General features: G+C 36.1%; 1 protein-coding gene and 3 pseudogenes across 1 annotated transcript; 3 read left to right on the top strand and 1 right to left on the bottom strand.

Moving 5' to 3' along the window:
* Positions 1 to 6251: 6251 nt before the first annotated feature.
* Positions 6252 to 7724, top strand: LOC145689481 (uncharacterized protein T26G10.4-like). The gene has a single exon (XM_081763653.1). It carries the CDS (start codon positions 6252 to 6254, stop codon positions 7722 to 7724), a length of 1473 nt encoding a protein of 490 aa, XP_081619779.1.
* Positions 7725 to 15876: 8152 nt separating this feature from the next.
* Positions 15877 to 16589, top strand: LOC145688994 (cytochrome c oxidase subunit 2 pseudogene; annotated as a pseudogene).
* Positions 16590 to 16845: 256 nt separating this feature from the next.
* On the top strand, positions 16846 to 17623 carry LOC145689482 (ATP synthase subunit a pseudogene; annotated as a pseudogene).
* Positions 17624 to 19367: 1744 nt separating this feature from the next.
* Positions 19368 to 22993, bottom strand: LOC145689483 (NADH-ubiquinone oxidoreductase chain 5 pseudogene; annotated as a pseudogene).
* Between the last annotated feature and the right edge of the window lie 561 nt (positions 22994 to 23554).

A 23554-nucleotide genomic window follows, 5' to 3' on the forward strand; every position in this document is an offset into this window, starting at 1 on the left:
TCGTGTGCTTCTTTGCACCGATTCTCAGAGCGTGGTTCTGAGTATACAGAATGCCTTTAGTATGCACTCTCTCGTGCAGGACATTCTTCTGAGATGCCATCAATTGCAGCAACAGGGTTGTGTCGTCGTTGTCTGCTGGGTGCCGGGTCATGTCGGCATCCGGGGAAACGAACTTGCTGATACAGCCGCCAAGAACGCCGCCTTGGCCGGGGTTGCACTGGAGCATAGCCTTCCTTGCTCCGATCTTCGTTCCTATTTTCACATCTTGATGCGCTCTCACTGGCAAGCCGATTGGGACCAGGCCATTGAAAATAAATTGCATGCAGTCAAACCACCCCTAGGTGAGTGGCGTACGTCCTCGTGCCATCGTCGTCGAGATGAAGTGCTCCTGGCGCGTCTGCGTATCGGACACTCATCTGACGCATGGCTACTTGCTGCAAAGACTGAACCGTCCGTACTGTGAGGAGTGTATAGTCCCGCTGAGTATTCGGCACATTCTTGTTGAGTGTCCTGAATACTCAGCTCTCAGAGAACGTTTCGGATTGCCTTCTGTTCTTACCCGCGCTTTGGGGGATTCAAGAGATATAGTTTGCCGGGTACTTGACTTTGTTAAAGCTTGTGGGGTTGCTCACGTTCTCTGAGCTGTTTTAGTGTGTTTTCGGTTTTTATTGCTGCTAAATTTTTACTTTTTGCTAGCTTTTATTGTTTTATATATATTGTTATTATTATCTGTTTTAGCTTATTTATTCTTTTATTTTCTCTTTTTCGTTTTCTCTTATTATTTAGCAGCACTTGTTTATTGTGCTTTGGTATTTTAAGCTTTTTCTGTTTACGTTTTTAGTCCAGAGCAACCGTGTCAGTCGTGACGGGGACATATAGCCTCGTTGCTGACGTCCCCATTAACCCCCCAATCATTCATTCATTCATTCATGTTCAGCTAATAGATGAGAAGGATGAAACGCTTTTACACAAAGAATTTATTGATAAACTAAAGCAGATTAACCAGAAAGGAATCTCGAATGAAGACTGGAATGATTTTTGCGGTTTGATGAACGAGATAGCGGAAAAGGCAGGGAAATTGGTAAAACTACGGCCAAGAAAAGAAGGGCAAAAAATCCAAGCGATTGACGTTGAGGATGCCAAAATGATTCAAAGGCTATACAGAAGAAACAGAAGAAGAGCTATAGACAAGAACAAGGTGTATGAGCACTTCATCAGAACATGGCAAGAGAAGGATTTCAACGACTCCATCTACCTAAACATCAAGAAAGCTGCAGAAAAAGTAGAGGATAGCCCGTTCACAGCAGAGGAAGTACTTAGGAGGCTAAAGGAAACGGAGAACTCGGCACTAGGTGCAGACGGAATTACGTATAATCATTGGAAAAGTCTGGAGCCAAACGGAAAACTACAAGCAGAAATATTCAAGACATCTGGATCCAAGATGATGATGAGGAGACCGAAATAATACCAATAGTACTAAGGGCATTGGGTTCATGGGACTAAAAAAATGACAAGTTCTTGAGAAAAATATGTTCGAAAACATATGGAACGCTAATGAAGAAACTAATAATTAGTGACACAATAAAATGGACCAGATATATATATATATATATCGAGCAGATAACAGGGACGAGGCAGTATTAGGAGCCGAAGAATTTCATTTCGAACGTAACGAATTCTTATTATACGAATAACAAAGTTTTGACTGATGGCTGCTTAGCTTTTAAAAATAATCCTTATCTTTATAGGTGAATCCTTTGGTTATAAGTAACAATTCAATCCAGGAGAGAAAATATATATATGTATAATGACCATAGTACCTCTAAAAAGGATGACAAACCAACGAAATGATGCCACCAAAACAAACTAAAAAAGGCACAACACCAAAAAGAATGGAAAATAAAGAGATCACAAATCAATAATAAAAACATGCCTCTAAAGAAAAATCTCTGTTCTTATCAGCTTAATTGGAGATACACACTTTGGTCATTACAGATTTTTGTTATTGCGGAGAATTTTCCTTATGAAAGTCGACATGGCCTTAGAGGCTCCAGCCGCAACCTGCTAGAGCGGATGGTCTTCCGTCAGAAGGCCGACATGTCCCATAGAGGATAGGGCCGCATAAGCTAAAAATTATTTGAAGTAAGCGGAGGGTTTCCAGTTTGGAAGCCGACACGCCCCGAAAGTCCGTCATTCGAGGGTTCAGCCGACTTTTAACTGTAGGATAGGGTAGGAGAGAATAGACGTAAAAATTAGAAGATGGCGCTAGAAGAGGGAAGATTGGAACCGTTGAGAAGAGGACGGACAACCTTAATTGTGCGATTCCCTACTGCAAAATCCTTTAACTGCACAGTACCTGGATGCAGAGCAGCGTTTAAATCAACAAGCTTGACGTCATCGAGACGATCTGTGGAGCGGCATTCATAGAAGAATCATGACATAAAAATCGAAGCAACGAGAAACATCTATAGCAGATGTAGAGCGGATATGGGAAGAAAACCATCAAACCATGAATGTACAGGGACGATAGCAGAAGAGATTATTAACGAAGAAGAAATATTTGCATACCAATGCACGTCATGTGAGAATACATTCCCAACCATGAGAGCCCTGTGAAACCATAAGCTCTGGCACCACAAAAACCCGGAAAACAGAGAAGAAAGAGAACAGCAGAATCTGGGTTGCTACAAATTTCTCAGAACTTGCTGCAACAGTAGCGAATGGAACAGAGAGCGAGGAAGGAATGCTTTCTTTCAAACGACGCTAAGCACGGCAGCAGAAATTTTTTCAACAATCATGAGATCCCGTATACGCTTCTCGCGCTAAAAAGCTGGACAATCTCGAGACCAAGCAGAATGCTCACCCTTGCAGTTGACACAAAAGTGCTTGGTTGCTTTACAGGGATCCACGACTATCATGGATCCACGACTTACCATGACTATCCTGGTCACAATTGGCACAAAGAGCAGCACTCGCATTCCACGAGGTGCCGGTGTGCCAAAATGTTGACATTTATAACAGCGCAAAGGACTAGGTATACACGGCCGAACTTTCAATTGATAGTAACCAGCCTTTACATACTCTGGAAGCACTGGCAAAAAAAGTAAGAATCAGTGACTGGGTAGCGATGAGTTCACCTGACTTCTTGCTTTTTATGCGAGCTATAACATGTTGGTCTGCTAACTCCGACTTAATCTCCGCCTCACTAGCATTCAGGAGATCCCAACACAATATCACCCCTCGAGAGACGTTCAGGAGACGACGAGAATCTACTGACACGTTCACGGGTTCAATCGCAGTTAATTTCAGTAGCTTCGCTGTTTGCTTTCATCGAGCGTTTCCACCAATGAAGTGCCATTCCGCAATTTCTTGATGTCTTTAACCTGTCTGGCTTGGTAAGTAATAACTTTATTAATAACAAAAGGGATAAACACTGGGACGGTTTTCATTAGAAGTGGCACTATCAGCATCTTTATCTTTAATTACAAGATATCGTACGACGGGCAAGGCGATACTTGTCTTTTCCACACTTTCGCTTTCATTCGGTTTGGGGTTCTTCCGTGAGGGAGAGCCCAGATCAGATTTTAAAGTTTTGGTACCCATAAAGTATGATTTGAGAGAAAAAAATTACAAAGCAAAAAAGGGTGTGAGGTCACACCGGGGCGTTAATGGGGAGAACTAATGCTACCCCCTGGCAATCCCATCAGCACGCCAACACCTTAGGATCAGCGTGGGGCCAACGCGGTCAACGAGAGTGGAATTGCGAGAAAATAATTTACGTCGACAAAAACGCGTGACCCCGGAAAAAGAAGTGAAAGAAAACGAAGGAAACCTGGAAAAGAAAAGGATAGACCCCCACCAGCGCAGAAAGAACATAACGAAACAAAAAGGTGCGAATTTTTTGTATTTTTTTAAAGACTCAACACTTCGGACAACACAAACACTGGACGCACACAAGGTTAGGCCAGGTGGGTGCAGGTCCTCCCCAAGTGGAGGCACACGTCCACTAGATCTTCTCCTTCACCACTCCCACCAACCACCCGCGTGTTCGGTAGCGGTATTCGGGGCTGAGAGGGCATGCAACGATATATGACGATTAGGGATGATAAATGAAGCTGCGCTCTCAGGTCCGCTACATGGAGGAGGCTAACGAGAATGAATGTAGGGGAGGAATTCACGGAAGTGGTGAAGGACATATACAAGGACTCAACATCGAGACTAAAGGCAGAGGATGGGGAAACCAAGCCCATAACGGTTGAAACAGGAATCGAACAAGGATGTCCCTTAAGCGGACTATTATTTAGTCTGACGATTGACACAGTAATCAGTAAGATACAAAAAGAGGATATATCCCATAAGATATTAGCATATGCGGATGATATTACTTTCATCGCCAACTCAAGGGAAGAACTGCAGGATAATATAAACATAGTAACGGAATATCTAGGAAAATTGAACTTAAAATTTAATCCAAAGAACAGTGTTAGCATTCATATCTCCGGAAGACCACAAACTGGATGTAAGGACACAAAATTCAGTTAATGACGAAGAAATAGACAGCTTGAAGAACGGAGAAGAAACCGTCCTACTTGGTAAGCCAATAGGCTTTAACATAATAAACAACCAGGATAAGATTGAAGATATGATAAAAATTGGGAAAAATACTAAGCTCAAAGTTGACACCATGGCAGATAAGATGCATTAAGAACCTTCTTCTACCCAGCACTAACGTTAGAAAGAAAGCATAATGGAAAAGAGTAGACCAGTCTCTAAGACCATTACTGAAGAGAACTCTGAATCTACCAAAAGAAGCATGAAACCACAACTTGTATGGAGCGAAGAAGAACGGTGCATGTGGAATCCCAGTCGTTGCAGAAAATGCGGATGCAGCCCAAATAGGTGGCGCATATAAGCTGCTGACATCAGCCGATCATGAAATAAGAAGAATAGCAAGCGACGATCTTGAGGATACCATTTGGACTCGATTACGAAGAGACATTAATAACGAAGATAAGGGAGGCTATCTATCAGCGGAAATGAATGATGAGTTCGAGAAACCAACTAATGCTTACAAAAACGTGTGGACAACTGCTAGACAGGCATCAAGTAGGCTGAAATGTAAGTGGAATTTTAGTGGAAATGACGTAACATTGCATATAGACGACCGCTGCATAGATGGAAAAAATAGGAAGATAATGAAGACAATCACAATGAAAAAACAAGAAGAAAAGTCGCAGAAACTCTTAGCATATAGCGACCAAGGGAAAACGATGGAATGCGTCGGCGCGAGCAGAGTCAGTAATCATTTTATAAATGACGGGAAGTATACCAGGTTTGCGGACTGGCGATTTGTGCATCGAGCAAGGTTGAACTTAGTTCCTTTGAATGGAGCGAAGAAGTGGAATGCTGCGGAAAAGAAGAGATGTAGACGTTGTGGATACGATAACGAAACGTTACTACATGTGCTTAACCATTGCATGCGATATGCTGATGCATACCAAAAGCGACATAATGCTGTGGTAGCTCGAATAAAGAAGGCAGCAGAGAAGAAACTTACCGTTAGAGGCGAAAACCAGACCATCATTGAAGGAGACAGAAGCCCCTCTGATTTATTTTTAACACAAAAGGACAAAGCCATAATTTTCGACGTGGTAGTTACATTTGAAAACAGAATGCAGACCATCCAACACGCCAGAGAACAGAAGATACAAAAATATAACGCGTTGAAGGAAAAACTTAGAGATAAATATAATATAATTGAAATAATACCGATTGTAATAGGATCGTAGGGACCCGAGGAATGATTAATTTTTGAAAACACTATTCGCCAAAGCATACGGAAAAATGAGAAAGTTGATTGTTAGCGACACTATCCGATGGTCCCGAGATGTATATACAGAACATCTAACAGGCATACGTCAATACTAAGAAAAAAAGAGAAAAAAGTGATGACTTCCATCCCCAAAAATCAAATAAATAAATAAAAAAATGATGATGATGACCTCCATCCAAAAGAATTATATATATATATATATATATATATATATATATATATATATGAAAAAAGAAACCCCTTAATAAAAAATGATGCATTTTTTTTTTAAAAAAATCTGCTCTTATCAGCTTAATTTGGTCTTGATTGGAGGCTGCTATTTAGTCTCACATTAGTATGACAATCTGATCGCTTCTCGGCCTTTTGGCTAAGATTAAAGTGTAGTATCTTTTTAAACCCGAAGAAAAGTGTCTGTACAATGATATCTGGAAAAACCCCAGCTGGTTGCAGACAAATACAGTTAAAAATCGGAGATGAAATAATAAGTTGTATCAATGATGGTGAAGAAACAAAATTCCTTGGGAAACCCATTGGTTTCAATATTACTAATAATGAAGATACTTTTAATGAAATTATCTCCAAAGGTTTAAAAATTATGGGCTCAAAACTCGCACCATGGCAAAGACTCGACGCCATGAAGACATTTTTCTATCCATCCCTTCACTTTGAAATGCGAACTAACCAAAGAAGCAAAGGTGATTGGAAGAAATTGGATGACATACTGAGACCCTTTATCAAGAAAACTCTAAATGTTCCGAAAGAGGCATCGAACCTCTACCTTTACGGAAGCAGAAATCAGGGACTGTGCGGTATTCCCCTTGCAGCCGAATGCTCAGACATTGCCTCCATAGATAGTGCTTTTAAACTTTTAACCTCTATTGACATGGTAATTAGAATCTTAGCAAATGACGAACTATCTAAGACAATAAAAGGTAGAATTGGCAGGAAAGTCACAGACGATGACAAAAGTAAATACTTATCCGCTACTATGGAAGACTCCTATAAAACAACAACAAACGCTTATAAGAATACCTGGACAGTAGCGAGAAAAGCATCCGGCCGACTAAAATGCAAATGGGAAGTAAACAACAACTTACCTCAGATAGAATTCAAGGGAAGGATTATAAAACCTTCCCGAAGAATGCAGGTATCTAAAAAACTGAGAGCAGGTTTACAAGAAGAAAGAAGCACAGAACTATTACAGTATGCAAATCAAGGCAAAACTATTGAGTGTGTGGGAATGAGTAGAGCCAGCAGCCATTTTATACAAGATGGACATTACACCAGGTTTGCTGACTGGCGATTCATCCATAGGGCCAGGTTGAATTTAGTACCCCTGAATGGCGTCAAGAAATGGAATAATGGAAACAAGCAGTGTAGAATATGTGGTTATGAAAATGAAACCCTACCTCATGTCTTAAATCACTGCATGCGTCATTCAGGAGCCATGCAGAACAGACACAATACCATTGTTAACAGAGTCAAAAAGGCCGCGAACCAGAAATTTAAAATCGAAGCTGAAAATCAGCAGATAGTGGAAGGTAATAGATGCAGACCAGACTTGGTTCTGGTCAAAGACAGCAAGGCTTATATAACTGACGTAACGGTTCCTTTCGAGAATAGAATGGAGGCCGTGGAAAATGCGAGAAAGGAAAAAGTACAAAAGTATGAAGAAATTAGAACCAAACTAATGGAAAAGTATGTAGAGGTCGAGGTGATTCCAATAATAGTTGGAGCTCTGGGCAGCTGGGATCCACACAATGACAAATTTCTGCGAAAAGTGTGCTCAAAGACTTACCTAAATTTAATGAAAAAACTGTGCGTCAGTGACACGATAAAATGGTCACGTGACATATACATTGAACACATAACTGGGCACAGACAATACTAATGGTGCTTCCAGAAACTCAAAGTAAACAATGGCTTCGAATTACAATCGATATTCTCAAACAGTTTTTAAATCATTCCTATATTAATACCCTTACATTTTAATAATATCTCATTCCTAATGACAAGACTAAAACTGTTGCTTTACAGAGTTTGGCTTTAGTACTGTCATAGTTTTTATTTTGATTTTAGAATACAATCTTCTAAACTAATTGGACGAAACTTAATAGTGGAGAAGGATTATAAATTAATCAAACTTCTTTTAAGAATAGGACGAGGCTAAATAGTCGATAACTTTTATTTTCCATAATCTAATCAAACATTTATCGCCAACTCTGTTGTTATCAGCTTAATTGGGTTTTTATGGAAAAAGGAAGAGTTGTTTTTTAATGATGTGTCAGACAGTTCAATGAATATACAGTGCTAAATTTTACCTACACAGATCTTATGCCAACACCATGAAATTCTAGTTTTCCTAAGTTAAAGGCAATCATTTTACGTTACAGTGCTCCCGCCAAAATTGAATGTGTGGAACATCACCCGTATGTTTGTTTTGAAAGGTTCTATGAAGAAGAATGGTATTCTTAAGTGTTGAGAATTGCCTGGAAAATTGTATATGATTTTGTAATATTGTGTATTGTCCGATTTTTTTTTTCTCAGTTGGAGAGAGGGATACGAGACACCCTTTCGAGACAAGATGAAACATTGCTGATTACAGACGGTTTAAATTTCTATAATTCCAAAAATTTTCTGATATATAGCATAAATTCATAAGAGTGAGCGAAATGAAGTTCATATCATAAATATAATATGCTTGCTATATGTTTAAAAATAGTCTGAAGTCATTGTGGACTCCTTTATCTCAGTTAAACCAGTGTTACCTACTCTCCCTTATGTCTAGATAAACGGTAGATATTTAGATTATACAAGTGATCCTTTTATCCCAGTTAGACAGACTGAAATCTATACTCATAGTTAATCCAAAAAGGATTGGAGAGCGACAAGGTGGATAACTTATTTATATAACCTCTAGATATATATTTATATTTATACGTCTGTAGTTGAGAATAGGAGTATTATGCTGAGCTGCAAGATTTAAGTTATTTATCATAATTTGAAAAATCGATAGGGCACTTTTATCTCAGTTAGTTTAAAACAATTACCCCATTCCTTGGTATTGATTCACTAAATTGGGGTTAGTCAACTTATTAATTTAGAATCAATTTCAACTATTGATTTTATTGTGAAAGATATTATACTCATTATAAATGTGCTATGTACAGCAAGTATTGAACTTGTGAAGTATATTGCTCAGTCTTTGGAAAATCTATTTTACATGTTTTATCCCAGTTGGATAAAGTTATTACCCCTATCGCCTGTAGTGATACCATGCTGTGGGGTACATCGAAACAACATTATCTCAGTTTAATATACTATGAAAAGGTGTTTGATACCCAAGAGTTTGAAAGAAGAGTGTTGAAGTATTTAATTTGGTTAATAGTATACGGATAATTATCTGAAAAGTGAACATTTGATCAAATCATCTTAAGTTGTCATTCTGAAATAGAAAATGAAAAGTTATTGAGGAAGAGAAAAAAAGAGCAAGTGTTAGTGACTACTTTATCTCAGTTAGGCTACCAGTAGTTTGTGTTGGGGTCCCCACAAGATGGCAGCAGAGGTGTGGGGTAACTAAGTGACTAAGTAAATCACGCTTATATACGTTTACGCTGAGATAAACTCAAGAAGAAAAATTAACTTAACTTTACGCTAACCCAATGTTGTTCTTTGGAATTATATCTTCTAACTAATTAACAGTGATCGATAAAGAGTTCAAATGGATGTACAACCAATTTGGAGAGAGGGGTCAAACCTAAACCTGCGTTTCCCTATTGCGGAGTATCTGCGATGTACAGAGAATAATTGCACATCCATATTTAAATCAACAACATGGACAGCGACTAAGAGGTCGGTTGAGAGACATATATTAAAAAATCATAATATTAAAATCACAAGAACTCATCATATCTGTTATGGATGCGAAAAAGACATTGCCCTAGGCCAACGAATCACAACTGCGAAAAAATGATACCAGACGACATCAACGAAACAAATGAGATAAAATTTGCATATACATGCAACATTTGCGATAGCACTTTCCCAACATTGAGAGCCTTGAGGAACCATGAAAAGTGGCATAAAACTCAAGCTATGAAGGAAAGGAACAAGACCAGTAATCAACGAAAGGAGACTACAAAAAATACAAAAAGGAAAAATGACACCAACAATATAAGAAATGTCAAAAACAAACAAATAAGTGAAAAGACCACAGATGAGTCACTAAAGAATAGTATAACACTGAACAGGGGAGATGAAATAGAAACATCTTCCAATGACATAGAAGGCAGAAGGGAAAATTGCGACCATCGGATTACATCAGACAATATTGACGGAAATAGAATAAATGCAACTCCAGAGTGGAAAGAGGTAATAGTACAGGTTCAAATTCATGATGAGCCGAACACACTTAAGATGAATGGTGATCTCTCAAACACTACCTCCAATATTATTACATCCAAAAAGCAGAAAATATCCAACCCTGATATAATCGAGTGCTTTCAGAAAACAAGTAAGACTACTTCAGATAACTTAGAAAATAAAAATCTAACTAAGTATCAGGATAAAAGGATCATTAATAAGAAAATGGAAGATGAAAACAAAATAGAGTATTCCCATACATCCACACAAGAGAAAATAGATGCGAGTATTGATAAAGAGAATAGTCTAGAAGATATATCAATGACGGAGAGATCGGTAGAAGAAATAAGAAAAGATGAGGAAATAAGCCAAATTGAAGAACTCACATTGAGTGATGAACAAGATATACCAGAAATATTATTGTCGAATACTCTTATAAATGAAGATGAATCGGAAATCCATCAGGAATTTATTCACAAAATCCGAAGAATATTTAGAGAACCTGAATCTGAAAACAATTGGCGTGAGATGGAAGGAATATTGGAGGATATGACATCCAAAATTTCGGAGATAGTACAAATCCGACATAGGCCAAACTCGAAATTCCCGCATCGGATACTAAACCTGGAAGTTCCACGCACCATACACCATACAAATGAACTATAGAAGAAATCGAAGAAGAACAATTCGATTATTGCTGGAAGGAGAGAAACAAAGATGCCCTATAGATAAACAGAAGATAGAAGAGCACTTCATCCAAAATTGGTCAGCCAAGAACTTTGACCTAATGATCTATAAGAAGGAAATGAAAAAAGCAAAAGAGACAATTGCGACGACACTTTTTTCCACTGAAGAAGTAATAAGAAGGATGGCAAAGGCGGAGAACTCTGCTCCAGGTGATGACAAGATCTGATATAATCACTGGAAAAAGTTAGATCCTAATGCTAAATTGTTAACTGAGATATTTCGGGTGTGCCAAAAATATAAAAGAATACCACAATCTTGGAAAAAGTCCCTAACCATTCTAATTCATAAATCGGACTCAGAACTGGAAATTAGGAATTATAGACCAATATCGCTTTCTCGTACGATTCTGAAATTATACGCAGGATGCTGGGCTGAACGACTGATGAAGTGGATAAAAGAAGAAATGGTATCACATGCGCAAAAAGGATTCTTACCATTTGACGGAGTGGTAGAACATAATTTTATAATAGAAAAGAAAATTGCATCAGCGAAACGGATTCGCAACGACCTTTGTATAGCAAAATTGGACTGCTCAAATCCTTTTGGCAGTCTACCACATGAAGCTATCTTTCAAGCTCTCTCTGTCATAAACGCGGGGAAAACTTTCATTGTCATAATAAGAGATATGTACAGTAACACAACGTCTGGAATATTAACGAAGGAAGGCCCAACAGAACCTATCAAAATAGAAAGTGGAATAAAACAGGGATGTCCACTTAGTGGTCTCTTATTTATATTAACAATTGACCCCAATCATACGAGACATTCCATCAAAAGATAATGAACACCACATACTAGCCTATGCTGATGATATTACATTAATACACGAAAACCCAGATATCTTACAGGAAAACATAAACAAAATAACGAGAGAACTTAGTAAAATAAACTTATATATAAATGAACAAAAAAGTTCCACTATGCATATTTCCGGAAGAACACCAGCAGGATATAGAAACACAAAATTTAAAATTAATGAAGTTGAGATTACACCCAAACTAGAATATGAAACTTGTCACTTCCTAGGTAAACCAATAGGATTCAACATCCTGTCTGATGCGAAAAAGATGGATGAACTATTAGAAAAAGGAAGACAGATTATGCCATCAAAACTGGCGCCGTGGCAAAGAATTGACGCAATGAAAACATTTTTCTACCCGGCCCTTTTATTTGAGCAAAGGACTAATCAAAGAATGAAAGGCGAGTGGAAAAAATTATATGATGAGTTTAGACCACACTTTAAATCAACCCTAAATTTGCTTGCGGAAGCTTCGAACCATTACCTATATGGTTCACGAATACGCGGAGGATGTGGAATACCAATGGCAAGCGAGATCGCAGACACAGCAGCAATTGACACTGCTTTCAAGCTCCTAACGTCGACTGATCAAAACATTCAACATCTAGCTCAAGAAGACTTAGTGGAAACTATTAACAATCGGTTACGTAGAGAAGCAACTGACGAGGACAAAGCAAAATATTTATCAGCGGAGATGGATAATGAATATGAACGTACGTCAAACGCTATTAAAAATACAAGAAAATAGCAAGAAAGGCAACGGGTCGGATGAACACGAAATGACTATTCACAAATGGAACCCCAAGGTTAATAATAGACGATATAACTCTTGATGTAAATCAACGAACCTTAATAATGCATAGAATAAGAGAAGGAATACAGTTAAAAAGGAGTAGAAAGCTTTGTACTTATTCTGACCAAGGTAAAGTTATGGAATGCTTAGGAGCCAATAAAGTGAGTAATCATTTTTTCGTAAATGGGACTTACACAAGATTTGCAGATTGGAGGTTCATTCATCGTGCACGCCTAAATCTTGTGCCACTAAATGGAGTAAAAAAGTGGAATACAACAAATAACAGAAGATGCCGCAGATGTAGATAAGAGAATGAAACACTCCCCCACGTGATAAATCACTGCATGCGGTATGCAGATGCAATACAGAAAAGACATAATAATATCGTATTAAGAATTTAAAAAGCTGCTGAAAAGAAATACAAGATAGAAAAGGAAAACCAAATTGTGATGGAAGGAAATAGAGTGCGTCCAGATTTAGTTCTAAGCAAAGGTGATAAAGCTTATATTGTAGATGTTACAATTCCTTTTGAGAATAGAATGGAATCTTTCACCAGAGCGAGAAAGGAAAAAAATAAACAAATACAATGCGATAAAGGAACACCTAAATCGGAGTTTCAGAGTAGTGGAAGTGGTACCAATTGTGGTAGGTGCCTTGGTATCATGGGATCCAAAAAATGACCACTTTATTTCTCAAATATGTTCGAAAGAGTATGGGAAAATTCTCAAAAAACTATGTGTCAGTGATACAATTAAGTGGTCCCGAGACGTTTATACGGAACACATAACTGGTCATAAGCAGTATTGAAAAATCTTGAAAAGTGTATAAATAGGTGCAGCCCCTCTTCACTTCTGAATGCCCGAAGTAATAGAAGCGATACTCTGAATAGACTGCATTATTCTAATAACATGGCAAAAACTAGCTCCTCTTGGCCTACTTTCTTACAGCCTAAAACCTACAAATCTAATTTACTTAACCTTAACCTTATCTCTAGTAGTAGGCTCAATCGGAGGCCTAAACCAAACATCACTACGTAAAATCATAGCATTTTCATCTATCAATCACACCGGCTGAATACTTATAGCCCTACTATTAAGTGATATAGCATGATCTCTCTACTTTCTATTTTATGCCTTACTCTCAACAATAGCTGTGACTCTTTTCGCAATAAACAAAATATTTCATATCAACCAAACCTTTTCTAATAAAATCATTGTAACAACAAAATTAGCTATTTTTACTAGCCTCTTATCTCTAGGGGGCCTTCCACCATTCTTAGGATTTTTACCTAAATGAATTATCATTATAAAAACTGCTGAGCAAATATCATTTATTATTCTCACCCTAATAGTAATAACAGCACTAATTACTCTTTTCTACTATATACGAATTGCTTATGCTGCCTTCATTATCAACCATCATAATCAAACATGAACATCTTTAATGAAAAAAACCAAGAAACATCAATTAGATCAATATTCATTATTACTTCATTAAGAGGAATAATTATTTTACCTCTAACTGTCAACATCCTTTAAACAAGACTTTAAGTTAAAAAAACTAATGGCCTTCAAAGCTATAAATAAAAGGCGATCTTTTAGGTCTTAGTATATTAACTACTACTCCGGAATTGCAGTCCGACATCATAAATATTGACTATAAAACCTAATAGGAGGTTTATTAACCATAAATAGATTTACAATCTACCACCTTAATACTTCGGCCACCCTATTTAATCACACTTGCAACGATGATTATTTTCTACAAACCATAAAGATATTGGTACAATATACTTGATTTTTGGGGCTTGGGCAGGAATAGTAGGAACATCCCTAAGTCTTCTTATTCGAGCAGAACTTGGTCGACCTGGCAGTTTAATTGGTGATGATCAAATTTATAATGTAATTGTTACCGCCCATGCCTTCATTATAATTTTCTTCATAGTTATGCCAATTATAATTGGAGGCTTTGGCAATTGACTAGTGCCTTTAATGCTAGGGGCGCCTGATATAGCATTTCCACGCTTAAACAACATAAGATTCTGATTACTTCCACCCTCACTAACTCTGCTATTAACAGGAAGAATTGTAGAGAGTGGTGCAGGAACTGGATGAACTGTATATCCTCCTCTTTCTAGAGCCATTGCTCACGCTGGGGCCTCTGTTGATCTTTCTATTTTCTCCCTCCATCTAGCTGGTGTATCCTCAATTCTTGGGGCAGTAAATTTTATTACAACTGTAATTAACATGCGAACTCCCGGAATAACTTTAGAACGAATACCATTATTTGTTTGATCTGTAGTAATTACTGCTGTATTACTTCTTTTATCTCTTCCCGTATTAGCAGGAGCTATTACAATACTCTTAACTGACCGAAATCTTAATACCTCCTTCTTTGACCCTTCGGGAGGAGGAGATCCAATCTTATACCAACACCTATTCTGATTCTTCGGTCATCCTGAAGTTTACATTTTAATTCTACCAGGATTCGGTATAATTTCACATATTGTAACCCAAGAAAGTGGTAAAAAGGAAACTTTTGGTGTTTTAGGAATAATTTATGCAATACTAGCAATTGGATTCTTAGGATTTATTGTCTGAGCTCACCATATATTCACTGTCGGTATAGACGTTGACACTCGCGCTTACTTTACCGCAGCTACAATAATCATTGCTGTTCCTACAGGAATCAAAGTATTTAGATGAATTGCCACACTTCACGGAGCACAAATAACCTATTCACCTTCAATTCTATGAACTCTAGGTTTCATTTTTTTATTTACTGTAGGAGGTCTCACAGGAGTCGTACTAGCAAACTCATCTTTAGATATTGTTCTCCACGACACTTATTATGTAGGAGCACACTTCCACTATGTACTATCTATAGGTGCTGTATTCGCTATTATAGCAGGACTTATTCATTGGTTCCCTTTATTTAGAGGAACAACAATAAACCCTACATGATTAAAAATTCAATTCTTAGTGATATTTATAGGAGTAAATATTACATTCTTCCCTCAACATTTCTTAGGTCTAAGAGGAATACCTCGTCGATACTCAGATTATCCTGATGCCTACACTACATGAAATATAGTATCAAGTATTGGCTCATTCCTCTCTTTCATCGCCGTCTTAGTACTTGTAATTATCATATGAGAAGCCTTCGCAAGAGCTCGGCCGGTAATCTTTTCAGATCAACAAACAACGTCTCTAGAATGATTTCAGAACCTACCACCTGCAGAACATAGTTACGCAGAACTTCCCTTACTAACAAACTTCTAAGGTGGCAGATAAGTGCATTGGGTCTAAGCCCCAAATATAAGAATAACCATCTTCCTTAGAAATGGCCATTTGAAATCAGCTAGGTCTTCAAGATGCAACATCCCCTGTAATAGAACAAATAACATTTTTCCATGACCATACAATACTCATTGTAACCATAATTACAGTTCTTGTGGGTTATCTATTAGCCTTCCTTCTACCAAACACATACATTAACCGCAACTTGTTAGAAGGACAAACCTTAGAAACTATCTGAACAATCCTGCCCGCCATTACATTAATCTTCATTGCCCTTCCCTCCTTACGACTCCTATATTTACTAGATGAAATTCATCAACCAGCAATCACTCTTAAAACAATTGGGCATCAATGATACTGAAGTTATGAATATTCCGACTTCTCCTTAACAGAATTTGATTCTTATATAATCCCTATTAATGAAATAAATCCTAGTTCATTTCGCCTCCTAGATGTAGACAATCGTATTGTACTGCCAATTAATATTGATATTCGTATCCTAATTACCGCCGCTGATGTTCTTCACTCATGGGCTATACCCGCCTTTGGCATTAAAGCAGATGCTACTCCAGGACGTCTAAATCAAGTAGCAGCTAACATTACCCGCACAGGCCTATTCTTCGGTCAATGTTCAGAAATCTGTGGTGCAAATCATAGCTTCATGCCAATTGTTGTTGAGGCCTGCCCTCACTCAGTATTCATTAAATGAATAACAAAAATAATACAAGAACTTTCATTGGGTGGCTGAAAGTAAGCAATGGTCTCTTAAACCAAAAGATAGTAAAATAACAATTACTTCCAATGGAAAAATTAGTTAAATTATAACGTAAGCATGTCAAGCTTAAATTACTACTTAATAGTATTTTTCTATTCCACAAATATCCCCCCTAAAATGACTCATTCTATTTATTATATTTTCTATATGCTACCTTCTATTCGCATCTATTATATATTTTAATCCAAACACACCTGATCCTTCCTTAAGTGATACTAATATTAAGAAAACAACTATAAACTGAAAGTGATAACAAACCTTTTCTCGACCTTTGATCCCTCTACTTCAATTATAAATATATCATTTAACTGACTCAGAACAGTAATTGGGCTTCTAATTATCCCAATCCCATTTTGATTCTTACCAGGACGGCCAATAAAATTACCTTAACTCTTCATAAGGAATTCAAAACTATTCTTGGTCCCACTAGCTATCAAGGAAGAACCTTCCTATTTATTTCCCTATTTTCCTTCATCTTATTTAACAACTTTATAGGCCTATTCCCTTATGTATTTACCAGCTCTAGTCACCTAACTTTCACACTAACTCTCGCCCTCCCTCTTTGAATAAGCTTCATAATCTATGGTTGAATCAATCACACTCAACACATATTTGCCCATCTCGTTCCCTCGGGAACCCCGGCCCCTCTCATACCATTCATAGTGTGTATTGAAATAATTAGCAACATCATTCGACCTGGGACCCTAGCTGTCCGATTAATAGCAAACATAATTGCAGGCCATCTCCTCTTAACCCTATTAGGTAATACGGGCCCCTCTTTATCTCTCTCTATACTCTCATTATTAATAATTGGACAAATTGCCCTCCTAATATTAGAATCTGCCGTCGCAGTAATTCAATCATATGTATTTGCAGTCCTAGTTACACTATATTCAAGAGAAGTTACTTATGTCAGCACCACAAAATCATCCTTACCACCTTGTTGATCAAAGTCCTTGACCACTTACTGGGGCCCTAGGTGCCTTAATTACAACTACAGGACTCACTAAATGATTCCATCAATATGATCCCTCCTTATTCTTCCTAGGTATACTAATCACATTACTAACTATAATTCAATGATGACGAGATGTGACCCGAGAAGGAACATACCAAGGATTACACACTATACAAGTTACATTAGGTCTTCGATGAGGTATAATCTTATTTATTATCTCTGAAGTATTCTTTTTTGTTTCATTTTTCTGGGCCTTCTTCCATAGCAGACTGGCACCAACACTAGAAATTGGATCTTTCTGACCTCCAGCAGGAATTGTACCATTCAACCCAATACACATTCCTCTTCTTAATACTGCAATTCTACTAGCCTCAGGAGTTACTGTAACATGAGCTCATCACAGACTAATAGAAGGTAACCACACTCAAGCCACACAAGGCCTACTACTCACAATCCTTCTAGGTTTATACTTTACTGCTCTACAAGCATATGAATACTATGAAGCACCATTCACTATCGCAGATGCTGTATATGGGTCAACATTTTTCATAGCAACAGGTTTCCATGGCCTTCACGTTATTATTGGTTCCACATTTCTAGCCACTTGTTTATTTCGCCACCTTTTATCACATTTTTCTCCTACTCATCATTTTGGATTCGAAGCTGCTGCTTGATATTGACATTTTGTAGATGTAGTATGATTATTCCTTTACATTTCTATTTATTGATGAGGAGGTTAAGCCTATTTAATATATATAGTATATTTGACTTCCAATCAAAAGGATCATTAAATGAAATAGGCAATTAATACAGTCTTAACGACCGGCCTACTAACTATAATTATTTGCTTAATTGTTATAGCCATTTCAACTCTTCTTTCCAAAAAAGTTATTAATGACCGAGAAAAAAATTCTCCATTTGAATGTGGGTTTGATCCTAAATCATCGGCTCAATTCCCTTTTCCCTACGATTCTTTCTAATTGCTGTAATTTTCCTCATCTTCGACGTAGAAATTGCCCTCCTACTACCAATAACAATTACTATCAACAACACTAATACACTATCCTGATCCTTAGTTAGATTAACATTCTTAGTAATTCTCCTAATAGGCCTTTATCATGAATGAAATCAGGGGTCCCTAACATGAGCTGACTAACAAACATGGTTAATAGTTAAGTATAATATTTGGTTTGCATCCAAAAGGTGTTGCTATCAACTTATCTCATAAGTAGGAAGCAAACAAATGCACTCAGTTTCGACCTGACCTTTGGTCCCTCGGCCCCTACTTGTTAGTTGAAGCCAAAAAGAGGCATTTCACTGTTAATGATACCATTGGGATTTCCTGCCCCAACTAAGGAGATGTGAATTAATCAAGAAGAAGCTGCTAACTTTTATCTTTAGCGGATTAGCCCGTTAACATCTCTTAATAAATAACCATAGCCCCCTTAGTATAAATATTACATTACCTTTTCGAGGTAAAAAAGAGAGTACTGTCAGGGAGTATTATTTAAGGAATATAATTCTTCTTAGTATCTTCAATACTATGCTTTCAATATAAGCTACCTAAACATACAAATATAAAAAAGCAAAGAAAAATTGTAAAAAATAAAAAAATTAATAAATACATTTTAAATAAATTATCTTGTGATTGTTGAATTAATATTGAACCATCCTTAAAATTACTATATATACCCTGAGCGCCAAGGCATTCACTTCATCCTTGATCAATATTATTATAATATACACCTCCTACATATAAAGGGAACTTAATAATATAATTTGTTGATAAGTAAGGTAAAAATCATATGCTTCCTATTATCGTAGAGCTAAAATAAAACTTCACACACATTAAAGACTGCCCAATAGAATAACTTGATAATAAAATACCAACCCACAAGCCTACTACACTTACAAGTAATGCACCTGTTTTTAAATATAAAGGTAAAACAACACAATTAACAGTAGGAAAAATCAATCAACTCAATGCAGCACCTCCTAGAATTGCTATCACTACTAATCCTAACATTCCCTTACACATAGTCCAACCTTCATTATCACTGATAGAATGAATATTAGTGCCCCCAAATCCCTTACCTGTTAAATAAAATCTTAAACGTACTGAATAACATACAGTTAGACCTGTAGAAAAAAATAATAAAAAAAGCTGACTACATTAATTAAAGACAAAGAAGAAATCTCCAAAATTAAGTCCTTAGAATAAAACCCAGCTAAAAATGGCATTCCACATAAAGCCAAGTTAGCTACATTTAAACAGGACAAAGTAAGAGGCATCTGACTTACAAGTGCTCCTATTCTACGAATATCTTGTGTATCTCCTACGCCATGAATGATTGCTCCTGCACATAAAAAAAGTAATGCCTTAAATAAAGCATGTGTCAATAGATGAAAAAAAGCCAATACAGGGAATCCTATAGACAAAATTATCATTATAAGACCAAGCTGACTTAGTGTAGATAAAGCAATAATCTTCTTCAAATCATATTCATAATTAGCACCAATGCCAGCCATAAATATTGTTAGTCCTGACAATAAAAGTAATACATCTCCCGCATAAACACTTAATAGAACGTCTCTAAAACGAATTAGCAAGTAGACTCCAGCAGTCACAAGTGTAGAAGAATGTACTAATGCTAATACTGGTGTAGGAGCTGCTATGGCTGCTGGCAATCACGCAGAAAAAGGAATTTGTGCACTTTTTGTTATTGCTGCCAAAATAATTAAGCTAGAAATAATCACTATTTCATTATTATTTAAAACTCTATGCAAATAAAAAACATAATTTCAACTTCCATAATTCAACATTCAAGCAATAGCTAACAAAATTGATACGTCTCCAACACGATTAGAAAGAGCAGTTAACATCCCAGCATTATAAGACCGTACATTTTCATAATAAATAACTAAACAATATGATACTAGTCCTAGTCCATCTCATCCAAGGAGGATTCTAATTAAATTAGGAGTAACAATTAATAAAACTATTGAAAGAACAAATATTAATACAAGCATAATAAATCGATTAAGATATCGTTCAGATCCTATATATTGTCCACTATAATAAATTACCATTCTAGAAATATAAAGCACAAATCTTATAAACATAAATGATATTCAATCAAATAGAAGAGTTATAATAATTTTATTTCTATTAAAAGAAATAACCTCTCACTCAATAAATACACTATATCTATTAACTAAAAAATTCAAGCCTGTTAGAAACAAAAAAACACTTATTCCATTTAAAAAGGCAAATCTAGTTATACAAATTGAAAAAGGTCAAACCATGGCCTAAGGGCAATAAACCTTCTTTAGTTCCACAAACTAAAATTTTATTCTAAACTACTCAAGCAACTACAATCATAAAAATCTTGGTCCCGCAAAAAAGATCAATAAATTTAAAGGCAATCAGTGTAATATCAATAATAAATATTCTCGCACACTTCCCCCTCAACAAGAATATAAATTAGAATAAGGCATTCCGTGTTGAGTATATGAATATAAATACAATCTATAAGCAGCTCTAAAAAAAGATAGTAAAGCTAACCCTAATATACTCAATCAAGATCAGCCAACGATTCTATTCAATAAACTAATTTCTCCTAATAAATTTAATGTTGGTGGCGCAGCTATATTAGCAATTCTTAATAAAAATCATCACAGCCCTAGACTCGGCATAAAAGATAGTATTCCTCGATTGATCAGCAATCTTCGACTCCCTAAACGTTCATAAGAAATATTTGCAAGACAAAATAATCCCGAAGAACATAGGCCGTGAGCAATCATTAATGTAAGAGCGCCTCTAAATCCTCATAATCCCATCGTTAATAGACCTATCAACACTAATCCTATATGCGCAACAGAAGAGTAAGCAATTAAAGATTTTACATCAACCTGCCGCAAACACACTAATCTAACCGACCAAATACCCACAACTCTAATACCAAATCAAATTAAATTTATATTTACAGCTACATTTTCTATAAAATATAGAATACGTAATAAGCCATATCCCCCTAACTTCAACAAAACTCCCGCCAAAATTATCGAACCACTTACAGGTGCTTCAACGTGTGCTTTAGGTAATCAAAGGTGAACCAAAAATATAGGTATTTTAATTTAAAAAGCAACAACTAAAGTAAAATACCATATATAGTACGTAATCCCTAGATCTATTACACTTCTCATATTAATTATTAATAAACTACCCCTAACATATTCTAAATAAAAAATTCCGATCAAAAGTGGCAGTGAAGCAAATAAAGTATAAAACAACAAATATATGCCTGCCTGCACTCGCTCAGGTTGATAGCCTGAACCCAAAATTAAAAATAACGTAGGAATTAATGAGCCCTCAAAAAAAAAAAATAAAAATAAAACATAAATAATCTAGAAGAAGAAAATCTCAAATAAAGTAATACAAGTAATAATAAAACTAAACTAATAAAACTCGTAGTATAAAATGAACTTCTTAGTACGCCTTCTCTAGCTATAATTATAAGAATAACAATTCAAATACTTAATAAAATCAATGAATATCTCAGACTGTCTCTTCACAAATAATAACCTACCTCCCAGGGAACCAGTCCCATACTATTTCTTAATATAAACAAAAAACAAATACTAATAAGACAAAACTGAACAACTCATCATAATTTAAAATTAAAGCCCAAAGGTATTAAAAACAATATAAACATTAAATATTTTAGCATCGTAATACGACTAAAGAATTTAAGTAATCACCTCCATGAGTCCGAACAATAGACACTAAAATTGATAAACCTAAACTACCTTCACAAACACTAAAAGTTAAAAATAATAAACAAAAATAGTTTTCAACATACAAACTTCCTAAAGAATAAGACAAAAGTAAAAAACTTATCAACACAATAAATTCGAGTCTTAATAAAACTATCAATAAATGCTTACGTTGAATAACAAAACAAGCTATTCCTAAAATAATTAGAAAACAAGAAAACAAAATAAATAATATTTTCATAAGCTTTTATAGTTTAATTAAAACGTTGGTCTTGTAAACCATTAATGAATAAAATTCTAAAGGCATCAAGAGAAAGTATAAACTTATCTTTAGTCCCCAAAACTAATATTTTAATAAACTATCTCTTGAAATTAAAATAACCTGAATATTACTTATAATTTTAGTGGTTCTAAGATTTATTCTAATTCAAATATCCCATCCCTTATCAATAGGATTAATACTCATTGTCAACACTATTACCACCTGTTTAACTATTTCAACTATAACAGAATCACCTTGATTTTCTTATATTCTCTTCTTAGTTTTCCTAGGAGGCATATTAGTTCTATTTATTTACGTTACAAGACTAGCATCAAATGAAATATTTACTCTAACAACTAACCTTTTCCTACTAATTTTTCTAGTTCCATTGCTCCTAATTCTTATAATAATTATCGACCCTCTCCTGCTACCAAACATAACTTCACTACCAGACCCTCATCATTATATGACTAATTATCAAGAAATCCCCGGTATGAAATTTTATATAACATCAATCTTAATAAATACTATTATATTAGCAACATATCTATTTATTACATTAATTGCAGTAGTAAAGATCACTTCATTATATCAAGGTCCTCTTCGGCCTTCTAAGCCATATGTCAACACCAATCCGCTTACATCATCCTCTTTTTAAAATCGCCAATAACGCCCTAGTAGACCTTCCAGCTCCCATTAACATTTCATACTGATGAAATTTTGGCTCTCTTCTCGGTTTATGTTTAGTTATTCAAATTGCTACAGGTCTATTTCTAGCAATACATTATGTATCAAGTATTGAATTAGCCTTTAATAGAGTAATTCACATCTGCCGAGATGTAAATTTTGGGTGGCTTTTACGCACTCTACATGCCAATGGAGCATCATTTTTCTTCATTTGCCTTTACTTACACGTCGGCCGAGGAATATACTACGGTTCTTATCTTTAT

The sequence above is a fragment of the Thermobia domestica genome, chromosome 7, assembly GCF_964235325.1.
Source record: "Thermobia domestica chromosome 7, izTheDome1.hap1.1, whole genome shotgun sequence".
Taxonomy (NCBI): Eukaryota; Metazoa; Arthropoda; class Insecta; order Zygentoma; family Lepismatidae; genus Thermobia; species Thermobia domestica.

What these genes read in the sequence shown, in the direction of transcription:
- LOC145689481 (XM_081763653.1), top strand. Translation starts at nt 6,252, where the DNA reads ATGATATCTGGAAAAACCCCAGCTGGTTGCAGACAAATACAGTTAAAA.